Raw genomic sequence first — 25754 nt, 5'->3', positions numbered from 1 at the left:
TTTGTTTTCATATCTTATTTTAAGACTCCACATTGTATTTACCTGCATTGAGCAGCTTCAGCTGCATGCAACAAATTCTGCTAAATTCTTTTTGTCTTTATTCTATTACAAATATTTTGTAATTTTCCTTGTTATGGCTTCTTAGATACACCCATCATTTAAAAGTAGACATTTAATTTCAAAATACATGTGATCTTGTTTAAAGTATCTTTAATACTAATTTCTCATTTAAATGCTTTCTTCTCTGCAATCATCCTCTGTGTTTTTTTCAGCCTAACTTTATTCAGGCTTTTGATGGCTAAGTTGAAGATCTCTCTTGGTACATGTCATATCACACTTAAAAGTATTTTCCAGTATCTTTTGATACTGATCTCTAACATAATTCCACAGTGATAAGAAAACAGGCTCTGTATGATTTCAATACCTTTAGACCATGAAATTTTTGCACTTTGTTTTATGTCGCTGCATATGTTCCAATGTCTCATAGTTTACAGTCTATGGGAACCTGAACAGAATTTGTATCTTATCATTGTGTGAAAACTATAAATCTTCATTATGCTGACAGTGCTTTTCAAGTCTACTATATCCTTCTACATCTCTGTATATTCATTCTATTAGCTTTTGAGAGTTTGATACTGAAATTCCAATTAAAAATCTTAATTTACCTACTCAAAAAAATAAAAATTGTATATATAGTGGAACTCTATGTAACTATACATAACCTTGTTCTATATTTTTCAAGTTTCCTATAAATGTGTTATCATACTTCCAAAACTTAAAAAAATTAAAATAAAAAAAATTTGAATTTCCCTGTGTGCATGGGAGGAAGTCATCTCGACTAGTTAATCTTTCAGCTAATGAAAAACTGTGGTATGTTTCAAATATGACAATAGTTTGAGTTTGTTTAAACAGAATGGACTAATAATTACTCAGGATAAAAAAGGGAATATGAGAGTGCTGTCCCCGTAAGTTGGCAATTTATTAAGGTAGTAAGAGATAATTATAACATCACCACAATGTCATATTAGTAATATGAAAAAAGTATGGCATATCATAAAGCTAGTCAATTAATTCTGTCTAGATGTTAAGGAAGGAAAACATGAATTATACTAGCAGGAAAAGTAGTTCCAAAGACAGAGACAAGGTTGAGGACAGATGCATTACTGACAGAGAACAAGCATGAATGAAATTGTCAAAAGACACAAATATGCTGTGTATAGTTTAAAGACAGAGTGCTTTGTAAGGAAAAGGATGGAAGAGAGTAAAGTATCAAAGATGGGCTTGGAAAGACAGATTGGGGCTATACTCTGAATTCCAGCCCAAATTCCACAATGATTAGGGCTATACTATGAAAGGCCTTGTATACTCTAAGAACTTTAGTGTATTTTAATGGGAAATACAAAGAATACAGGTAAGAGGTATCAACCTTAGAAGCTTTTCTGGTGGCTCAGGTGGTAAAAAATCTTCCTGCAAAGCAGAAGACCCGGGTTTGATTCCTGAGTCAGAAAGATCCCCTGTAGAAGGGAATGTCTACCCACTCCAGAATTCTTGTCTAGAGAATTCCATGGACAAAGGAGCCTAGCAGGCCACAGTCCATGGGGTCACAGAGTCAGACACAGCTGAGTGACTATTAGAAGATGGCAATGCCATTAACTGATGTTTCATTTCCACTTTCTCAAAATTATTATATATTAACTTTGATACAGAAACTAACCTGCTTTCTTTTTGGATATAGGAGGCTTAGCAGCTTGCTTCAGAATTAAATCTTCAAAAAACTGTGTCCGTTCTTCTTTACTAGGTAACTGGACATTAAAAATTTCTCCGTAGTCATGGATAAACAATTCTTGTACCTTAAAAAAGAAAACAGATGCATTATATATATGTGTGTGTATATATGTATGTTGTATACACATACATACTATGTATCAATCATTCAATGCAACAGTAGATTACTGTAATAACAATCTAAGTTGTGTAATGAGTAATTTCTTAAATCTTTTACTTATACTGAACTTATGTATACATCACATATGCAGTGGATAAGGAACTAAAACCATGGGGTCTTCTTTAGAACTCAAGACTCCAAACTATAATTCATACAATAACTGATATGGTGATATTTTACTTAAAGGGTTTTGTAGTCATGTATGGGTGGGAGAGTTGGACTATAAAGAAAGCTGAGCGCTGAAGAATTGATGCTTTTGAACTGTGGTGTTGGAGAAGACTCTTGAGAGTCCCTTGGACTGCAAGGAGATCCAACCAGTCCATCCTAAAGGAAATCAGTCCTGAATATTCACTGGAAGGACTGATGCTGAAGCTGAAACTCCAATACTTTGGCTAGCTGGTGTGAAGAACTGACTCGGAAAAGACCCTGAAGCTGGCAAAGGTTGAAGGTGGAAGGAGAAGGGGACGACAGAGGATGAGATGGCAGGCTGGCATCACCGACTCAATGGACATGAGTTTGAGTAAGCTCCAGGAGTTGGTGATGGACAGGGAGGCCTGGAGTGCTGCAGTCCATGGTGTTGCAAAGAGTTGGACACAACTTAGTGACTGAACTGAACTGAGATCAATTAATTCACTTTTACAACCCAAAGTGAGATATGAGAATAAGTGGTTGTTCAGTAAGAATAAAGGCTGGAAAACAGTAAGAATGGGTAAAAACAGGGAGAAATTAGATCTCCTGAGCCAGTAGGAATTAAAAGGGTGCAGCCACTGTGGAAAACAGTATGCTGGTTCCTCAAAAAAGTTAAACAAAGAATAATCATGTAACCCAGTATACATATCCAAAAAAACTGGAAGAAAAAAAAATAAACTTGCATAGCAATAACCATAGCAGGATTATTCAGAAGTTAGGCACGAGGTAAAGACAACTCAAATGCTCATCATCAGATGAGCAGATAAACAAAATGTGGTACAGACATACAACAGAATATTATTCAGCCTAAAAAGGAATGAAATTTGAACACAGGCTACAACACAGATGAACACTGAAAACACTTGCTAAGGGAAACAAGCCAGTCACAAAAGGACAGACATTTTATGTATTATTTCTATGCTGTATTTCTATTCTTTCACTGTTACAAGTGTTAACAGATATATCCTTAAGCTTCTTTTTCTATCAAACTGTAAAGTTAATCAACATCTACATATCAGATACAAATCTGAAGGTGCTTTTACTTCCTGTTTCTCCTTCACGATGCCCTTCCTGCCTGCCATTCTGAGTTCAGAACCAAGGTCAACATAGTTCCACATAACTTTAAATGTGTTTTTGTGTATTTAGTGTCTATCACATTGATTGCATCAGGCTTAAAGAGTATTCTGTTCGAAGAACCTGAGGCAATATTTTCCCTCTTCCTCAAAAAAAAAGTTAACAAGCACAATTTTGTGACAAGTTTTACTGTTTTCTTCGTGTACTGCTTCTTATATGCCACTTCTGCCAAAAAGAAAAAAAGAAAAAACCAAGAGGAGAAATTATCTTTTAATATTTCAGTCAGAGGTTTGTGGGTAATAGTTTCTTAGGCACTGTATGGTCAAAAATATATTTTGTTCTTTCACTCAAATGTTAATTTGTTGGGAAGAAAATTACAGATTCAAAATTATTTTCCTTCTAACTGAAAATATTGCTCAGTTGCCTCCGTAGTGGCTGGTGTTACCAATGAAATGTAGAAGCAATTTGTCTTCAGTCCTTTCTAGTAATGTTTTATTCTCTGGGAAGATGCTTAGATTTTTCTCTGTACTTTTGATGTTCTAAAATTTTATCTAGATATCAGTCTTTCTATATCCATCAGTTAGAACAGGGGACCTTTTAAATCTGAAGATTATGGTATTCTTTAATTCTATGAAATGCTGAATTATTTGACTATTTTTTTCTTCTACATTTCTTTTCTCTGCCCTTAAATCCCATTAAATAGATGTTAGACTTGAATCTATCTCCTCTATTTCCTTTAATTTTCCCCTCACTTTTCAGATCTCTGTCCTATTGTATTATATAAGAATTCCTGATCTCATAATCCCTCATCTTGCTAATTCACTCTTCATCTGTGTCTTTTTAGCCCTGGAGGGTTTTGTATTTGGGAGGAGCTACTTCATTAGTAATGTCTTCAAATGGTTCTTTTCCATAACAATCTATTGCTGATGCATGGATATAATTTTCTATGGCACTGTCCTTCCTCAAATGCTTATTTATAAATTTATCTTTGCCTTTCATATATGACTGTTCATAGATGCTTTTTCTGTTTATTCTAGTTTCTTTTTCAGTGATTATGAAATAAGGTAGACTATATTAGAAACAGAATGTGCCTGTAATTTGTTTCCTGGGCACAGGGTCTTCCCACTCCTCCCATTCAGTACCTAAAGGTTAAGTTACTGCCCTGCCACACTAGTCCTTGGTCCACCTTCACTGATCTAGCTGATGACAAACTCTGCCAACTACTGTCTGGCATGGCCAGAAGTGAAGAAAGCCAAAAAACACAAAGCTGTTCAAGGACTCTTTTAATTTCCTCCTAGCACTGATCTAGAGCTAGAAATAACTGCCATTTTTCAAAGCAGCCCTTTGATGCACATACTCTGAAATCTAATCCTCACTGCTTGTGTTTCACAATTCACCCAAGTTTCTAATCTATTTCTGACATTCTTTCTCATTTTTTCATGAGTTGTTAGGGTCTACTAGTGCTCATGCATACAGGTACTCTGACTGCAGTTTTGAGATGGACAGATTGTAATGTAATACACAGTACTTCTCATATATATTACAGTCCAATGCTACAGACACAGTATCACTAGCTCACCAAGGACAATAGAGACTACGTAAGGCTCAAAGCAGACTTGCTTATTTGTATCCATACAGACTATTCATTTTATAAAACCAGCAATTCCTGGTCCGGTGCCCATTCCACTCTCCCAGACAGGGTGATGCTGGGCTACTCAACCCAGTTCACAATGACATACTTAGGAAATATTATCATAAAAAAGAAGAAGCTATAGCAAAAAAAAGAAAAAAAGCCAAAACATTTTAAGTACAGAATTTCCACATTCTTGATAAAGTTATGCCAGATTAAACTGATTATGGCTTTTCAACCTCCCTGCTGCTAAGTCACTTCAGTCGTGTCCGACTTTGTGCGACCCCATAGACGGCAACCCACCAGGCTCCTCTGTCCCTGGGATTCTCCAGGCAAGAACACTGGAGTGGGTTGCCATCTCCTTCTCCAGTGCATGAAAGTGAAAAATGAAAGTGAAGTCGCTCAGTCGTGTCCGACTCTTAGCGACCCCATGGACTGCAGCCTACCAGGCTCCTCTGTCCATGGGATTCTCCAGGACAGAGTACTGGAGTGGGGTGCCATTGCCTTCTCCATTCAACCTCCCTCCATCCATATAAAGTTCAGCTAGTCTCCCTTACTTATTACCAAGAGTATAAACTTATTTTTGTTTTAAACTTTGAAATAATGTTGTTTTAATTGACAGTGAGTACAATACATAAATGGTTAATGTGGCTACTAAATAGTAATTCTCCTTTACTCCGTTAATCAGAACACTGCTAAAGTACTTAATTCATTCTGGGTACAGCCTTTCAAAAGGAATATAAAGAGAAAGACATTCAGGCGAGTGACTAGAATTTTGAAGAAACTAAAAATATGTGTGATGTGCAGCAGAGCTGGCTACTGTCACAGTTCATGTTCTCTTTCTTTTGGGCCCAGTGCTATATCATATTTCCTAGTCTCCCTTGCAGTTAGGTATGGCTATGCGAGGTTCAGCCAATGGAACGTGAAAGGAAATGATGTGTATCACTTTCAGACCAGGCACAAGAAAGGGCCAATCCTTTCAGCTGGGTGGAATGAAAACAATCTGGAGAGCCACGTGATGAAAATGAGCATGCTCTCCCAGTCTGAGTGTGTGGAACGACTGCACGGGGGAGGGTACAGCCGTCACTCCAGTCATTTACCTGATACTGTAAGTGAGCAAGAAATAAACTTCCATTGTATTTAAGAATCCTAAAAACTATATCTTATCATAGAAGAACTGTTTAGTATGAAGAAGCCTGGGTTAGAGTGAGGAAATAAAAATGAATGCAAAAGCATGTTCAAACATACAAAGCGCTTGCCATGATGAAGACAGATTAGACAAGTTCTCTATTGTACCTGGGAAACAAACGGAGATTAAGAAATGGAAGCCTCTCAAAATAAGCTGATTTTTTTTAGGAGTCAGAACTAACAAAATGAATTGTGACAGTGTTATTACACAAAAGAAAGAATTTAGAGTCCAGAACTAGGTGATTAGAAACTTTTAAGGATTCTTACCACCCTAAGAATCTAGACTTAACATACACTTAATATTCATTTCCCAATTTATTCGGTTCTTAGTTGAGTAATTCACAGCTACTAAAGCTGCCATCGGGAACATAACCTGGCCCTTTGATAGTTCCCTGCCATCAACCCCTCTCGGCCTTACACTCCCTCTGGCCTAGTCACTCTAGACTTTCTGTGATTTTTCTAACACATCAGACACACTTTTGCTTTGGGGCTTTTATACTTGCATAAGAAACCTTTGTTCCTCTGCCAGGAACCTTTGTCCCTCAGATACCCAAATGGGCCACTACTTCACCTTTTCCAGGTATTTGCTCAAATGCCATCTTCTTAGTGAGGCCAACTCAGTAAATTTAACACAGTGACCGTACCACACTTTTGGCATTGCTTAGCTACATTTTTCTCCATAGTGATAGGTTAGTATTGTATTTTATTCTTGTTTGTCTTTCCCCCAACTAAAATGTAAGCCCTAGGAGGATATAGATTTTTGTCTAAACTGTTCAGTGCTATATTTCCAATGCCTATAACCATGTCTGTTATAGAATAAGTGCTCAAAAGTATTTTTAAGTTAAATATTTGAATTTATCTTCCTACTAGTGTTCTATAAACTGTACATTAATTCTGTTAAAGGTATGGAAAAACCATACACACACTCTCACACACAGAAGCCTACAATATGGTTATTATGTACTCTGGGGATAGAGAAGTGGAAAAAAAGTCCAGACTTCACATATTTAACATTCTGCTAGGAGAGACAGAGTCAAACAAATTAATATGTTATGTCAAGTAGTGACAAAAACAAACCAGAGGGGTGGGATGAGGGTGGGAGGGAGGCATAAAAGGGAAGGAATATACGTATCCATACAGCTGATTCACGTTTTTGTACAGCAGAAACTAACGTAACACTGAAAAGCAATTATACTCCAATTGCAAAAAAAATAAACTAATTGAAAAAAAAAAAAAAAGCAGAGTAAGGGAAAAGACAGTGATGGGCAGAGGTGTTCCTGCCATAAGAGAATAGTATTATAAGCAGAAACAGAACAAACCTGGTCACTGGTAGTTATTGAAATTGGCACAAATTTGAAGGACAGTAATTTGGTACTGTTAAAAATGTCAAGTGTGCATACCCTTCAACTAAGCTACAGTTATTCCACTTTTCGGAATGCATGTTAAAAAAATCCACATGGTAATGTTTATATGATTTAAAACCCCAAAATGCTCACTGTAGCAGTTCAACAGAAAAAAATTAGAAAATAGCTGAAATCCTATCAATAAGGAATTTGGATAAATAACATTATGGTATACCAATACAACAGCAAAGGCTATGGTGCTCTTAAAATAAATAAGACTTACATATTAAAAAACACATAAGATACATAAAGTAGTTATGGAACAGTAATGTATCATATTCCATTTAGAGAAAAAAAATTTATAAAGTAGTTTCACTATGTGTGCTAAGTCACTTCAGTCATGTCCTACTCTGTGCAACCCTATGGACTACAGCCCGCCAGGCTCCTGTGTCCATGGGATTCTCCAGGCAAAAACAGTGGAGTGGGTTGCCATGCTCTCCTCCAGGGGATCTTCCTGACCCAGGAATCGAACCTGTATCTCTTATGTCTCCTGCACTGGCAGGAAGGTTCTTTACCACTAGCGCCACCTGGAAAGCTCTGGTCTCACTGTACATATACACAACAAATGCTGACACATGTGCTGCCCAACAAACTTACGTATCACATAGCTAGCAATGGTATCTTTAATTAGGAAAACTTTTCCTTATAATTTTATTCACCTCTTTAGCACTTGAATTTTTTCCCCATAAATTCCTAATAGTTTCTGAATATCTCTTTTTAAATTATATTGATTATGAATATTCCATTCTAAAGCATAATGATTTCTCCCACAAATTACCTCTTCTGGTAGAGTGGAATGGGGTTTGTCAGAAGTGGCAAGTAGTAAAACTGGAGCAAAAGAAGGAATATTCTGTAATAATGTGGTAAACGTGGCTTTGAGTGTTGGTCCAACTATTTCCCACCACAAGTGAATGTGAGGAACATACACTATACTTGGTGCTGTTCTCTTAGCTTCACGAATCACCTAGTAGAGAGAGAAAACAATTACATACATTTAGAGAGTCAGCACATTAGCAGTGTGCGTTTTAAATCTAGAACAATTTAACTTCCCAGAACTGTCATATAAAACCCTTAAGTGTCTAAAAAATGCTTCCCCCAATCCCACCATCTTGTTTTTGAATGTTTTTATAAAAGTTTCATTTTTAGAAAAACATAATTGCTTCAAGCAATTAGAAAACAGCTCAAGAAATCTAAAAGACTTTTCTGTTATGGCAACCAAGGTTAAATATAAAAATACATAAAACACTTTTACAAACTTTTAATATAACTATAGCAAAAAAGAAGCAGCAGAATATTTGCATACTTTTTGCATAGCCATCACTGTTTTAAGTACTTCACTCATTTAATTCTCACAACAGTCATGTAAGTAAAGTACTGATTTTTCCATTTTGCAAATGGGGAAAATGGGGCAGAAAGACTTAATAAACTTTCCTAAGTCACATAGTAATTAAGAAGTGGAAAAGGATTTAAAGTCATACTTTTTAATAACTAAGCAGTTAGGCATGGTTCTGTTTTGAAAACATGAAGTCAGAAATCAGAAAGACCAAAAAACACAGTATAAAAAAGAATGAAGCAATTCTAGACTTTGTCTCTGGAAGACTACTTCACCTTACAGCTTATTTGTCTGGGCAACAATGAATTACCTGGGCACAAGTTTCTTCAGGAGATGTAGCACTGACTCCAAAAAGCACAGGAATGTCTAAAGTGTACACTGTAAATTTTTCCAAAGCATGGATGACAGCTGGTGCTAAATGAGAACCTTGCCCAAATCCTGGTTCGCCCACTATCAGCATTCTTGGTCGAAAAGACATAGGTTGATAACAAGCATTTCTGAAAGAAATGAGTAATAACCTATGTTTTAGGGAAAAAAAGCTTAAATTTCTCTCCCAATTATCAATTATGAACTTTTATAAGCCAAAAGTTTTGACAATATGGCCAGTCAATCATAGCAGCATGATTCATGTGGCTCTTGGAAATAATCGAACTTTACAGATTTTTAGGAATACTTTATAGTTTCTAACATCATGACAACTGTAACAAAATATTTTCTAATATTTTAATTTTTAAAAAAGTAAATTAGCTGGCATCCTTTATCTTCTCAAGCATAATTTCATTTAGTTTTAGGGAATTCACATGAGAATGAATACATATGCTGCTGCTGCTGCTAAGTCGCATCAGTTGTGTCTGTCTCCGCACGACCCCATAGATGGCAGCCCAACAGGCTCCTCTGTCCCTGGGATTCTCCAAGCAAGAATACTGGAGTGGGTTGCCATTTCCTTCTCCAAATGAATATATATACACATATATATAAATTTTCAAGGGAAATGTACCTATTCAAATGAAGAAAATTAAAATTTTCTTTTGCCTTATTAAAGGATTTTTGAGAAAGTCCATTTTCATATACCGATGGAACATCATCATCACTGTATGCCAAGTCACTTTCTAAGAGAGGACAAGAAATATCTGTAAAGCAAGCAAAAAAAAAGTGTACATTAGTAGCTTTTCTCAATTACAAAGTGGATCTTCACATAATGCTTCAGTTAGCAACCCCAATAAGATTTTTTTCAAAAAAGTTTGTGTACATATAAATAACAAGTAAATTTTAAAATGCACTTCAAACCTAAAATAAAGGAAGTCTAGGGAAATCTGTGAAGTAAACTTCCTTGATATCTAGGAAAGGCATGACCAAATTCCTTTCAAGAGTCTCTTTCATAAAGAAACATTACTGAGATGTACAAAATACTTAGTTTTACTGACTATGAAAACTAAACAGTCAATCAAGTTTCATACCGGAGTCTAACGCTTTGTTTGTCCTGGTTTCCGCATGTGGAAACACTCTCTGCAGGGCTTCTAGGATCTTGTGAACAGTGCTCTGCAGTAGTGGTTTCACAATGGTGGACAGTGCCTGCCCAGGTGACGTCACAGCTCTCTGGGAGGCTGGTATCATCTTTTGCATAGCTACCTCAAAATCCTTAGCTGAGATATTAATTGAAGAGAGATCCAATTGCAGTTTCTCACTAGTGGTATAGATCTGTGGGTACCGTCGACGCAGAGCACATAAAGCAGCTTCAGAGCATATTGACTTGATATCTGCACCACAGTATCCTATCCAAGGCAACCAAAAAAGAAAAAAAATTAAAGTAAATCACCACCATATTAAGCAAGACAATGGTTAAAAGAAAACTAAACATCAGCCTAGCAATACAGTAGCAAAATATTTAGGAGTAATAAGGCTAAAATGTCTCTCAGCCCCTCAGTGAACTCACATGATTGATAATAACCCCTAACAAATCAATCAACTTTTGAGAGTGAAATACGCAAGCACTAAAAGCAGAGCGCAGGGGTCAAGAGCATGAGTTTTGAAATCAGATAATCAGGATCAAATTCCAGTTTGTCATTTACTAGATGTGTGATCTTTTTAGAGAATCATTTATGCTTTCTCAGCCATTTCTATATCTGTAAAATAGGAATAAAGCTACCTACTTCACAGGATTGATGTAAGAGTTACCTGCAATAGCTTATGTAGAATACTTAACAGGATAATTAGAAAAATGTAAACAGCAAAAGATCTAACTTCATTCTCAAATTCTTTGACAGTCAAGATGTTAAACACCTCTATATGGTATCTAGGACTTTATAAGAAAACATGCCACAAATTATAAATAAGAAACAAATCTAACTTTGTATTTCTTTAAACAAGAAACAAGGTTTCTTTAAACCTTGGCAAAACTACAACTTGTTCCATCTTTGAAATGCATGTAATATTTCTTTTAATACTTAAAGCAATGTTTACCAACAGAGTTTTCTGCTAGTTCTTCCAGAAACATGTCCAGTGGTTTAGGATTCCAATCCCTTGTGTGAATTTTTAGAATTTCTTTTCGAGCCTACAAACAAAAACAATTTAATTTTTCTATAATAATATAGTGCTATTTAGATTAGGGTAACTTTAAGATAATTGGGTTATCTAAAAATGTAAAGCTGTCAATACCTAATATAAACAGAAATATGAAACAGTAAAAATGGAAAAAAATGATATATTTGTATGAGCTTAAGAAATTTGTATTAAATAAGACTTCATTTTTAGTGCTCAAGTTCTAGTCATCACAAATGTGAATGAGAAAAATTAACTAACTGCTGGATTATTGTTTATTGTACATATTAAAAACTATTGCGTACTGACAGCTCTACCCACATTTTCGTACTTGGTTCTCAAAATATTCAGCAGCTTTAAAGTAACTGGGTAGAATTATACGGTTGTATCCATGAAAAAGTCAAGTCTAATGAACTGGCTAAGGACTGACTTTTAGGCCATGTGTTCTGAATCAAAATAAAGCTATATGACTAACAAGCAAAGGCTGTGCTTGGGGTGGTGGGGCGGGTGCGGAGGTGCAAGTCCAGAGATGCCCTGGTCCAGTGTTTGGGACTCGGCACTTTCACTGTCATGAGCCTGGGTTAAAATCCTGGTTGGAGAACTAAGATGCCACAAGGTATGCATTCCCCCAAATAATAAAGAAATAAATAAAATAAAAAATTATCTGAGTTCTATTCTTTAAATAATGCCTCTCTAAAAATACATACATACGTACTTGAATGTTAACCATACAACTTTGCCTCAGAACATACAAAACTCAATCTTCCAATTTGCACTATACTAAGACTTGTTCAAGATAAGCACAATCAATTTTGTCAAAATTTGAGTGATGTTAAATTCTTACATCTTTATCAGGTAGGCTAAATAGGAATTCTCTGTCGAAACGACCAGGCCTTCGTAAAGCAGGATCAATAGAATCCAGTCTGTTGGTAGCACCAATGACCACAATTTCTCCTCTGCTGTCCAATCCATCCATAAGAGCTAGCAAGGTGGAAACAATTGAACTAAATTTAAAAATAAGAGAGAAGAGATTAACTATATAGAAGCCGAATACATCATTTCTTTTTTTGTGAAGATTTAATATATTAAATGTGTGAATAAATTTTCTCAGCACATCCCACTATTTTCAATAGACTTTTAAAAACGAAAATCTGTAAAATAACATACTACATGGCACACAGACATTTAAAATCAATGGAAAACACACTTTTTAGAATGCTACAAATGGATCCTGGAAGCCATTTCATAAAGCACAATTTCACATAGAACTCTGGAGTTCTCAAACAAGGATGCAATAAAAAATATATATATACAAGTATTAGGCAGATAAACAGAAACTTAAAAAAAAAAAAAGCTTCAAAAACTTCATTGTGTACACATTATCAAAGGATGCCAAAGTAAAACAGAATATACTGGACTGTGATTGCTTCTAGGTCTTTTTAGTGTCCAGAGACAGGAATTATTTTTTCTTCAAAAATAAATTTCATCATGAGTTCATACTGATATTCCAATTCAGATAAAGATCCAAGGGTTTTAACTTATTTTATATTTGCATCCCCTTTCTCTTGGGCTAAAAATCTTATTTTCTAATGTAGTCACATAATTACTTATTTACATTATCCTACAATATTATCAGAAACAATAAGACACAGAATATAGTTTAATCATGGTCAGTGTGCTAACTTCTAAAAAAGCTTAATTTAGCAAAAACGTTTTTCTCCAAAATTTTTTGAGTCTTTGGAAAAAACCCAAAAAACTTGTACGATAAAATTTCTCTTAAAAACACATATTTGAAATGGCCAAGTGCTTGCTAAAATTATTCTGTATTTGTTGCTGAAATTTCTTCAATCCCTTTTAGAATTATTCCAAACTACAGTAGTTACTCAACTGCTTGACTGAAAAGTGATGGTGCTAGTGTTATTCCTATTAACACAATGAATACAGTATAGCTGATATCGAAATGAGTCACATTTAAAAAGTGTGCATCATTATTGGTAGGTATGAGCTCACACAACTGTTTTTAATCATACAGTAGTAAACATTTTAATTTACTCAGAGCAACAAATAAAATTCTACAGCATCAAGTCAAAGAAGGGTATAATACAGTAAATGTTGTTAGGCCTTAGAAGAGCCAAAACCTACATATCATTCATATTTTTACATCTTGTTCCTCTTTTACAACATCTATGGTAAAAATAATACTGGCATTATGAAGGCATGCAAACATTTGCTTTTGGGTATCCCAAATTAATTAAGTAGTTACATTGAAGAAGAAGGTCTGAAGAACTGAAGATGAACTAGGACTAAAGTAATTTAGATTCAAGTTGAGGCAGTGGCACTAATGAAAACTGCTCCCCTGGGTACACAGTTATCACAGGGGAGATGCAAGTTTCTCATTCTGAAAATGAGGAAGTTGAGCTAGTATTAGAAACTTAAACTAGTGGTCATACACTAAGATATATTTTGCTTGGCTCAGGTAGTGCCTTTAAAGCATCTGACCTAGCTGGCAACATCTAAAAGACAGTTAACATACATAAAATTTAAGAAAGAGAAAACTTATTTTTCAAATCTGAGTCAGCTTTTGCACTTCAATAATAGGCTGGAGCTAAAAGCAACTGACTATTCTCTGACAATTAGACATTCAGACACATTTCCCTGACCTACTCTTATCTCTGGCCTGCCTCACTCATTTTATATGCCTTTATTTACCTCACTGGGCCAGTGGGCATTTAAGTCTGTATCACAAGTTAAATGTATAACCAATATTGTGTTTGAGAACATCCTACCATTTAGAACAGGTTCACTTTTCTTTTTTGTACTATACAATGGTTTCTACTACCAAACAACTGGTTTATAAAGTTTCTTACTGTTTAACATTCTATCCCTCCTGCAACATTAATACAGCTCAGAATATAGGGAGAAAGGCAGAAGTACCATCAAGCAAGTTTTACCTGTGAATTTGATCTTGCCGGCTTGATCGTACTGGGGCCAGACCATCAATTTCATCAAAGAAAATAATTGATGGGCGCATCTGATAGGCCTAGAAAGCAGTCCAGTGATTGCAGGCTATCATGAAAGACTTCAAATATGTAGACTCAATATAAACCACTTTAAATTCATTCCTACTTGCATTTAACAAGTTTTAAAAAATATAACTGTAAATTCAAGAATTGTGTTTTAAGGATTCAGACTAAATTATTAACAGCGTGTGATTTATTTGTATATTCAGCTGGAAATATTCAAAATACATACTCCACTGGTTATATCCCTTAGATTTCATATAGCTATAATTATCGGGACACAAAAAACATCTATAGAAGACCAACTGTCAAAGCAAAACAAAGAACAGAAGACAGTGACACAGCCTTCCTCCATGTCAGGATGAGAAAACATTTAACAAGATGCTATAGTTTAAAATCAATTTCAGTAAAATTGAAATTAAAAAAGCCTCAGTGAATTTTATAAAGAGATATAAAAGTATTTGCAGCAATATGCCTCAGTAGATCAGAATGTATTATCTCTTAACTAACTGTCAATACATCTGGGATATGAAACTGAAAGCCACTCAGGCAGAGCTAATCTTCAGCTTGCATAGTGAGACATAAACTCACTAGTGTTATCTCTTTATGAAAATATCACTCTTTCTCTAGATACGAGACCTAAGAAGAATTTAGACCCAATTATTCTTTTCTCTTTTCTCTCTAAAATTGTTTGTCATAAGTTGGTGTAATCAAGACATACAAAGGAAAATAATCTAGAAACATTATATATTTGACATAATTATTTTGAGTCTATTTCTATGAAAAGTGATTAAATGCAAACTTTATCCAATCCTTACAAACTTAATCTACATTGATTACAGATCTATATAAGCAAATTTTAATATCATACCTGATCAAATAGCAATCGCAGCTGTCTCTCAGATTCTCCTACCCACTTACTCAGACAATCGGCACCTTTTCTCATGAAAAATGCTACTCTTTTATCCCCTTGACTGCACTCATTGGCAAGTGCTCTAGCAACCAGAGTTTTTCCAGTTCCAGGTGGACCATAAAACAAACAACCTCTGTAAAAGAGTATTATTTTAGCGATACATTAAAAAACAGGCTAAACAAAATTAGAGATCAATTTCATGAATATAATTAGTGAATAAGAAAGTAAACAAGACAACTGAAACATTTCAATACACAAAGCACAACTTAAAACCTGGGATTAATATTCATACTACAAAATGAATATTGAAACTAAATAAACCCTTTATTTGAAACATTTGAAAGAAATAAACATTCTTTTATTTATTCAAATCTGTCCATATTACCTTATCTTGCAAAAAAGGTATGAGTGACAGTTTACTTTTATAACATATCAGTGGGAAGAATAGCAGATCTCAAGTATCATCCTTGGTCTGAGTGTCAGTAACATAACACCAAAACTTTTGCAAGAAAATGGTGGGAATGACCATGAGATAAAGTAGGATAAAAGAGAGAAATTGAAGTAGTGGCTGGGTGATAGGCACCAGGACAATGTAAACAATTCACAATAATTTCTGGTGATATCACTGCACTGTCATGGGGTAATGCAGTTTTTTCACCTATTCCCAAAGTTATTCACTGATCTCACGGCAGAATTCTAAGAAAATGAGTTATATTCGCACTCTTCATAGAAATGATCAAGTAACTGCTCCTTAACTATCTAATAGTGATTTAGTTGAAAAGTTAAAGATTTCAGAAAAACAGAAACGACAGAATAAGAATGGCCAAACAAAAAAGTGATGGATGAAATAAATCTATTCAAAGTCAAGGATAAAATATAAAAGAAAAATTAAGAGAATTCCCTGGCGGTCTAGTGAATATGATTCAGCGCTTTCACTGCAAGGGTCTGGGTTCAATCCCTGGCTGAGGAACTAGGATCCTGCAAACCCTGCAGCACAGTCAAAACAAAAATAACAGGAAACAGACATAATCAAATGCAGATGCGGAAAACTGTTTAGAAAACAATCAGAATTTAAATGGAATAAATCAGTGATTTCAATGGACAAAAGCCAAGACAGAAACAGATTTTTTTAAAAAATATATTTACTGGGCCCATAGTTTTATTTGTGAGATTATTTTAAAGAAAAAAGTAAGGATTCCCATAAAGAGGAAGCAATGGAGATGTTCATGGTACTAATTATCTGTAATAACAAAAACTTAGGAGAAAACAAAATAGTCGGCAATAGCAGAATCAATTAAATAAAATGCGATACATCCACAAAATGGAGTATCATTCAGCCATTGAAATGGAAAGAGAACATACCATATAAAAATAGTTTAACACAATCATATGTTGATTTTTTATGAGCAGAAATTTAAGAAAAGAGAAATGTAAGAAAGTGGAAATGAAGAGAAAAAATGGAAGGAACTGGTCTAATTTAATTTTTTAAATAGAAGTATAGCTGATATACATTATTAACTAAGTTAGAGGTGTAAAATACAGTGATTTACAATTTTTAAAGGCAATATTCCATTCAGTTTTTATAAAATATCTGCTCGATTCCCCATTTTGTATAATATACCCTGGTAGATTCTTTTATACCTAACAGTTTATACCTCTTAATCCCCTACCCATACACTGCCCCTTCTCAGCTCCCTCTCCCCATTGGTAATCATCAGTTTGTTCTCTATTATCTGTGCATCTGCTTTTTTCTCATATTCACTAGTTTGCTGTATTTTTAGATTTCACATAAAAGCAATATCATATATATTTGCCTTTCTCTGACATTTCATTCAGCAAAATGGCCTCCAATCCCATCCGTGTCAGTGCAAATGGCAATATTTCATTCTCTGTTTATGGCTCAGCAGTACTCCACTGTGTATATATTTATACCACGTCTTCTTCATCCATTCATTTGCTGATGTGGACACTTAGGTTGCATCTGTATCTTGGCAATTATAAATAATACTGCTATGAACACTAGGGTGCATGTGTGTTTTCTGAATTAGTGCTTTTTTTTGGACATATACCCAACAGTGGAATTGCTGGTATATGACGGTAGTTCTATAATTTTTTGAGAAACCTTCATACTGTTTCTCACAGTGGCAGCACCCATTTACATTCCCACCAACAACATATAAGGGTTTCCTTTTCTCCACATCCTCGCCAACATTTACTATTTGTCCTTTTGACGACAGCCATCCTGACAGGTATGAGGTAATACCTCACTGTGGTTCTGATTTTCATCTCCCTGATGATTAGTGATGCTGAGTATCTTTTCCTGTGCCTGTAGGCCACGTGCATGTCCCCTTGGACAAACGTCTATTCAATTCTTCTGGCGATTTTTAAATCAGGTTGTTTCACTGATGTTTAATTGTATGAACTTTTTATATATGTTGGATATTTATCCCTTATCAGTTATATCATTTGCAAATATTTTCTTCTATACGTTGCCTTTCTGTTTTGTTAGTGGTTTCCTTTGCTGTGAAAAAGCGTAAAATATAATTAGGTCCCATTTATTTATCTTGCTTTCATTTTAGGAGATGAATCCAAAGAAATATTGCTATGATTTACGATAAAAGTTCTCTTTTTCTTATGTTTTCCACTAGGAGTTTTATGGTTTGTGGTCTTAAAGTTAGTCTATTTTGAGTTTATTTTTGTATATGATGTTAGAGAATGTTCTAATTTGTCATTGTTGCTTTAATTCACTAAACCACTTTTTTTTTTTTTTTTTGCCACAACCTGTGGTTTGTGGGATCTTAGCTCTCTGACCAGGGATTGAACCCAGGCCCCTGGGAGTGAGATCATGAAGTCCTAACCACTGGATTGCCAGGAATTCCCTAAAATTCACTAAATGACTTTAACTAGGTACTTTCAACATGTCCTGTCATCATTAAATCACTATTTAATATTCTATATTTTTTGATTAATTTTTTTTAAATTCACCAGTGTTTAACTATAATTGATTTATGCTTCAATTTAACTAAAATGATTTATGCTTTAAAAAGCCTACAAACTTTTAAAAGTTTACTTAAATCAATGTTTCCATAGAGGGTGATTCAGGGAAAAAAATTATAAAAGGAAAAGAAAATCAGGAACTAGGGTTTAAAAACTGGTTAAGTAAGGTATAACAACTAGAAGAAAGAAGATAAAAAAAGGATGGTGATTAAAATTTTAAAAAGGATGGTGATACAAAAAACCCCTACCCTCCTGTCACCAAAACAGCAAATATTAAAGTTGGTGGGGAGAGGAGAGATATAAAAGAAAAAATACAGTTATATATGGCTCGACTGCAAAAAAATATATAGGCATAAAGAAAACACTGAAAATTGATTCAGTAAGTTTATACGTGTACAAATAAACTACTGAAAGTATTAAGGAAGGGGAATAAATATTTATGTATGGAGGGTAGGGAAAGTAAAGGAGCCAAATAGCCACTGTTCATCCTTAGAAGTCTATAAATTGTGTCTAAAATAGAAAAATGAGGGACTTCCCCGGTGATTCATAGTGTGGCCAAAAGACAGAAACAAATTTAAAAAACAGAAAAATTAAAATGAAGAAGCTTTGAAGAGGGCCTACCCTACTTTTGTAAATTTTTCTTTGTGAAACTTACGGTGCTATCTGACTTTTAAAGTTATGTATGTATATAATCAACTATGCGCACATGGGATCTCAGCTGTGTCTGATTTTTTGCAATCTCAGACTGTAGCCCTCCAGGCGCCTCTGTCCATGGATATACTTCAGTACAAAATGAAAATACATATATTAAAAAATTATGTGCATGTATGCACTTCCACTTACTACATCACTCTGCTTGACCTCCCAATTGTATGTAATTATTTTATGCTGTTATAAAACAATAATTTATACTGTTAAGTTAATCATGTTCCCATTATAGCTTGCAATTATCTTTTATTTTTTATCTGGCTATTGATTGTGAAAACTGAAAAACATCTTTTACTACTCTGAAAAAATAAAATAAAAATACATACATTAAAAAACTATGTACATATATTACTTTGATATAAATTTAAAACCAAATCACAAAGCTGAAAGGAAAAAAGAGTATGTAAGACAAGAATTTTACTAAATGTATGAAAAGTCATGGGAAATGATTTTTTTAATGGAGAATCAATTTTGAAACCATTTTTCATCTTAAACATTGAGAAAGTAAAAATACTCAAATCACCCAGGACCTTGCAAGGGCAAGTATAACAAATGACTCTAGACCTGGAAATTTTCAAGAGAGAAGCGGTTTCTGGACATAGCACAGGAAAGATTTTACCTAAAATAAAAAGTATAATTAAATTACCTTGGAGGTTGAATTTTGAATTTTTCAAAGACTTCTGGATAAAGTAATGGAAATACTACCATCTCTTTTAGAGCTGCAATATGATTAGACAAGCCACCAACACTATCAAATCGTACCTGTTAACAGAAGGGAAACATAGACATTCTGAGATTTGTCAAAATCTGAGTCAAAGCTAAAATCTTATTCCATTCTTAAATTATATCCAAGCCACACATAGTCAACTGAGTAACAGTAACTTAACAGGAACAACTGAGCAACAGTTGTGGCCTAAAGGTTACAAAAAAAAGAAAAGGTTCTACAAAGATAAAAAATTTCTTATAAAACACTGCTTTCTTTTTAAATTTCAAACTAAAATAATACATCTCAGACTGTACTCACTGAAGAATCTAGTTGCATTGGATCAACATCTGCAAGGCTTGCTCCGATTTTCATTCGATCTTTATAAATTCCTTTTAATTCATCTTTGCGAAAATTTAGTGGGAGGCACCTAAGATTACAAACCCCAAACATTCATCAAACACCACTTTCCTCTCCCAAATTCCATGTTAGAATATAGACATTTTTCTTAAGAATTAAAAAAATTCCAAATGGAGTAATCATGAGATTATGTGTTTTGAGTTCCTCCTTTTCTTTACTAGTTGAGAACTTATAGTGTTAGAAATATTTACATCCGAAGGCTTATTATTAAAGATATACAATTTAATGAAAATATCACAATATACCACGGCAACATAAAGTAATTCATGGTTGAGAGTTCAGGAAGTATCAACATACATTATAACGATAGTGTCTGACCTACAGACACTTTATCATTTGCTGGACACAGTTTTAGTTTAGATGCTAAACAAGTACAAGGTCATTAAATCCTCACAATACTCTTACGACATAGGTATTATTATTTTTCCCATTTTAAAAGAAAGCCAAGGCACAGAAAGGTTAACTGTCTTGCTCAGGATCACACAGATAGTATAAGTGGCAGATCTAGGAATCAAACCCAAGCAGCCTGACTCCAGATCTGCCACCACCCTGCTATTATACCTCTCAGCAAAATATGCAGAGCCCACCAGCACCTGGATCCATGTCAATCTTTTCAAGCAAGAGTGAATCACTACTTTCCTAATTACTTTCAAAAACATTTACAGTAGGTTACAAAAAAATATACCTAGAAAAAGCTCTTGTTTTATAGATGGAAGAATGAAAACGCTCATGTTAAAAGTTAAGATGTTAAGATACTTGTATAAGAATGCCTAAGCAAAGAATCCCTGCTACTACTAAATACAAGTAAAAGCACACCATCTTCTCCCCAAGTGACAATTCTTGCTAGTTTCAAATTCCATGAGAAATTTATACTGCCAAGCTTAAGATGGAAAAGTTTTCAATTGTGGCTTTTAAAAAGATATTTAAGTAATCCTTAATAGAACTGCATAATATAAAATTAATAGGACTGAATGCACATTTCTATAAAATGAAGGCAAGTACATAACTTTTGAATGATCTAACTCATTGCTGTCCAATAGAAATGAAATGCACACCAAAGTGTATTAACCACACTAAAGAGTATACTATTTTAATAATGTATTTTATATGTCTCAGTTCAGTTCAGTCACTCAGTTGTGTCCAACTCTTTGCGACCCCATGGACTGCAGCACTCCAGGCCTCCCTGTCCATCGCCAACTCCTGGAGTTTACTCAAACTCATGTCCATTGAGTCGGTGATGCCATCCAGCCATCTCATCCTCTGTCGTCCCCTTCTCCTCCTGCCTTCAATCTTTCCCAGCATCAGGGTCTTTTCCAATTAGTTAGTTCTTGGCACCACATGGCCAAAGTATTGGAGTTTCAGCTTCAGCATCAGTCCTTCTAATGAATATTCAGGACCGATTTCCTTTAGGATGGACTGGTTGGATCTCTTTGCAGTCCAAGGGACTCTCAAGTGTCTTCTCCAGCACCACAGTTCAAAAGAATCAATTCTCTGACGCTCAGCTTTCTTTATAATCCAACTCTCACATCCATACATGACTACTGGAAAAACCATAGCTTTCACTAGATGGACCTTTGTTGGCAAAGGAATGTCTGCTTTTTAATATGCTTTCTAGGTTAGTCATAGCTTTTCTTCCAAGGAGCAAGTGTCTTAATTTCATGGCTGCAGTCACCATCTGCAGTCATTTTGGAGCCCCAAAAATAAAGTCTGTCACTGTTTCCCCATCTATTTGCCATGAAGTGATGGGACTAGATGCCATGATCTTAGTTTTCTGAATGTTGAGGTTTATGTCAACTTTTTCACTCTGCTCTTTCACTTTCATCAAGAGGCTTTTTAGTTCCTCTTCACTTTCTGCCATAAGGGTGGTGTTGTCTGCATATCTGAGGTTATTGATATTTCTCCCAGCAATCTTGATCCAGCTGGCGCTTCTTCCAACCCAGCATTTCTCATGATGTACTTTGCATGTAAGTTAAATAAGCAGACTGACAATACGCAGCCTTGATGTTCCCCTTTCCCTATTTGGACCAGTCTGTTGTTTCATGTCCAGTTCTAACTGTTGCTTCTTGACCTGCATACAGATTTCTCAAGAGGAAGGTCAGGTGGTCTTATATTCCCATCTTTTTAAGAATTTTCCAGTTTGTTGTGGTCCATACAGTCAAAGGTTTTGGCATAGTCAATAAAGCAGATGTTTTTCTGGAACTCTTGCTTTTTCAATGATCCAACAGATGTTGGCTATTTGATCTCTGGTTCTTCTGCCTTTTCTAAATCCAGCTTGAACAGCTGGAAGTTCACGGTTCATGTACTGTTGAAGCATGGGTTGGAGAATTTTGAGCATTAACTTTACTAGCGTGAGAGGTGAGTGCAACTGTGCGGTAGTTTGAGTATTCTTTGGCATTGCCTTTCTTTGGGATTGGAATGAAAACTGACCTTTTCCAGTTCTGTGGCCACTGCTGAGTTTTCAAATCTGCTGACATACTGAATGCAGCACTTTCACAGCATCATCTAGGATTTGAAACAGCTCAACTGGAATTCCATCACCTCCACTAGCTTTGTTCGTAGTGATGCTTCCTAAGGCCCACTTGACTTTGCATTCCAGGATGTCTGGCTTTAGGTGAGTAATCACACCATCGTGGTTATCTGGGTCATTGTGATCTTTTTTGTATAGTTCCTCTGTGTATTCTTGCCACTTCATCTTAATATCTTCTGCTTCTGTTAGGTCCATACCATTTCTGTTCTTTATTGTGCCCATCTTTGCATGAAATGTTCCCTTGGTATCTCTAACTTTCTTGAAGAGATCTCTAGACTTTCCCATTCTATTGTTTTCTTCTATTTCTTTGCACTGATCACTGAGGAAGGCTTTCTTATCTCTCCTTTCTATTCTTTGGAACTCTAAACTCAAATATCTTTCTTCTCCTTTGCTTTTCGCTTCTCTTCTAGTCATAGCTATTTGTAAGGCCTCCTCAGAAAACAATATGTCTCAATATATCCCAAATATTTCATCACACAAAATCAATATTTAAAAAATTGACATATTTTACACTCTCTTTTTTGTACTAAGTCTTTGAAATCCAAGAGTGTGTTTTTTACAAAAACGGATGGTAAATCTCAATTCAGATGAGCTATGGATACATTTTAAGTGTCATATGTGGTTGGCTAGTAGCCAGCATACTGAATGCTGTGTTAAGTTGCTTCAGTCATGTCTGACTCTTTGCGACCCTGTGGACTATAGCCCACCAGGCTCCTTTGTTCAAGGATTCTCCAGGCAAGAATACCGGAGAGGATTGCCATTTCCTCCTCCAGGGGAACTTCCTGACCCAGGGATCAAACACACGGCTCCTGCATCACAGGCAGATTCTTAACCGCTGAGCCACCAGGGGAAGCCCAGCATACTGAATAGAACAGAGCTAACATGATTTAAAAAACACATAGAACTTAGGATATAAAAAATGATTGGTTTGCATGCCCCTTCAATATGTTCTAGTCGCTTTATCAAACATTGTTTTCTACCCTACAAATATTGCATTGTTAGAATCCAAGCACTGAATTATTCATTTACCCCCCATATCCGTAAAATGGGAGTAATTTTTGCCCTGTTTTTATGATTATTGTGAAAAATCAAATGAGCTGATTTAGTATGTCTGAACTTACACTACAAGCAGTTATGAAATAAGTTAACCTTTCAATTTTCCTGAAGAGTTCTACAATAAGAATTTTTTTATCATTATAAACAGAAAAAAAAATTTCAGTGAAAAAACAGTTATTTCCTCAAGTCAGTGTTTACCAAGCAGCATTTTGGTTTTATAAGAAAACGTATGCTCTGGACTTCCCTGGAGGTCTAATGGTTAGAAATCCGCCTGCCAATGCACAGGACATGGGTTCAGTCCCTAGTCTGGGAAAATCTCACATGCCATGGGGCAGCTGGGCCTACCGAGCCCATGTGCTGTGACTACTGAAGCCTGTGTGCCTAGAGCCCGTGCTCCACAAGAGAAGCCACTGCGGTGAGAAGTACTGCAATGAAGAGAAAACCCTGCTCACCACAGCTAGAGAAAGCCCACATACAGTAACAAAGATCCAGTGCAGCCAAAAATATATAAATTAAAAAAAATATGTTCTAACCACAGTTAGTTTCAACCTCAGATATTTCAAACACGAGTTATTATATATTAAGGCTTATATATTAAACTGGTATATAAATTTTTAACTAATTGTTTATTATGTGCCAAGCTGTACATATTCCCGAATTATTCATTTTTCTTTCTACTTAAAAAAGCTGGCAGTTTTAAAGGAATCAACAAGCACTTACCTGTTGATAGCTCTATTACGGCTCCTTTTTCTTCTCCTCTCAAACTGCTGTTCGTCTTCTGAAGAGGAGGATGAAGTAGAGTCACTACTGTGGATTGCATGCCTTCGCCTAAAGAGGTAAACTGAAATCATAATGGAAGAAGGCAGGAGAAACATACAATACAAATATCAGAAATACCTAAAAATACCTAGTGATCCAAAAATGTTTATCATAAAATTAATATATTTGCTGAATCAATGAAGTGAGCTTTGTTGGTTGAATCTTCTGAAGGAAATAAAAGACTTGGATAACTGAGAATGGAAAAGATAGGAAGCTACAGGCATCATTAAGACAAAACATGGTCCAGACAGAGTGACTTCTTGTCTTAATATAAGTCTGATAAAGAGGGTTTTACAATCTTTGGGATTGTAATTTTAGAAAGTATTTTCAAGATTATACTATATATAATTTACATTTGGAAGGGAATCACCTATTTTGAAATGTCAAACAATATTCAAAGGAGAACACGATAATTTTTTTTCTTTAGAATTTTTAATGTAAACCAAAGGGGATTAAGAGGGATCAAAAAAAGCTAAGAAACAGTGAGAAAACAGATGGTCTTTTATCTATAGTGTATCCTCAACTCTAAATTCACAACTGCCATTTAATGGTTGTGTAAACGTGGATGAGTTACTCAACCCATACAAGCCTGTATTTTCCTACTTACAAAAAAAAAAAAGAGAGAGAGAGAAAAATAATCAAAATCTTAGCCTGCTTGGTAGTATCAGATGAAGTACCGAATGTTACAATCTCAAAAAAGTTTTTAAATCACTTCTACCTTTGGACAGTTGCAAACGACTCACGGAATAAAAGCAAAGAAATCTGGCTGGGAAAACTTTTAATCATTCTGTTGGCTCAGGGTGGACAGCATTTCCTGAGTCAGAATACAATCATGGTTAAGTAGGTATGTCCAAAAATACAGAAGTTCACAATTTATTATCTGAAAATTGAAGTCCAGAATCTTGTACCTAGAAAAACCCTGTAAACAAGTTTTTCCATTATTCACTTAGCAGCAAAACATGACCTGAAATGTTTTGCATTTCACAATGCAAATTCACAATCTCTATTTGTCCCACTTACTATGATTATTCATATGTTTTGCTATAAAATTAATACATTTGACTATACACTGGGGGCCCAGACACACTTACAAATGTTAATGTTGCACATTATGATTGTTGTATATTATCTTTGTAACTCTACCCCTGGCCACAAATCCGAATGCTGAAACATAAACAGCCCCAGGGTTTTGATAATCCTCCACCATCCAACCACTCAAACACGCCTAAGACCAATTTTGTGATCTGCCTGAAACTAAAAATATCTAGTACAAGTCTACAATTTTATATGA

At 35.2% G+C, this 25754-nt stretch overlaps 1 protein-coding gene across 1 annotated transcript in view; it reads right to left on the bottom strand.

Annotated features, from left to right (window-relative positions):
* Positions 1-25754, bottom strand: part of ATAD2 (ATPase family AAA domain containing 2) — a 64824-nt gene that overhangs the window by 14075 nt on the left and 24995 nt on the right. The window contains exons 9-20 of the mRNA XM_061438677.1: positions 24365-24472; positions 19963-20071; positions 19585-19700; positions 15192-15366; positions 14252-14340; positions 12145-12304; positions 11223-11313; positions 10220-10534; positions 9760-9892; positions 9073-9259; positions 8208-8393; positions 1715-1850 (exon numbers count right to left, since the gene is read on the bottom strand). Coding sequence (XP_061294661.1) covers positions 1715-1850; positions 8208-8393; positions 9073-9259; positions 9760-9892; positions 10220-10534; positions 11223-11313; positions 12145-12304; positions 14252-14340; positions 15192-15366; positions 19585-19700; positions 19963-20071; positions 24365-24472 — 1805 coding nt within the window. The remainder of the gene's footprint in view (positions 1-1714; positions 1851-8207; positions 8394-9072; positions 9260-9759; positions 9893-10219; positions 10535-11222; positions 11314-12144; positions 12305-14251; positions 14341-15191; positions 15367-19584; positions 19701-19962; positions 20072-24364; positions 24473-25754) is intronic.

The sequence above is a fragment of the Bos javanicus genome, chromosome 14, assembly GCF_032452875.1.
Source record: "Bos javanicus breed banteng chromosome 14, ARS-OSU_banteng_1.0, whole genome shotgun sequence".
NCBI lineage: Eukaryota > Metazoa > Chordata > Mammalia > Artiodactyla > Bovidae > Bos > Bos javanicus.
This window is presented reverse-complemented; position numbering and strand designations above follow the sequence as displayed.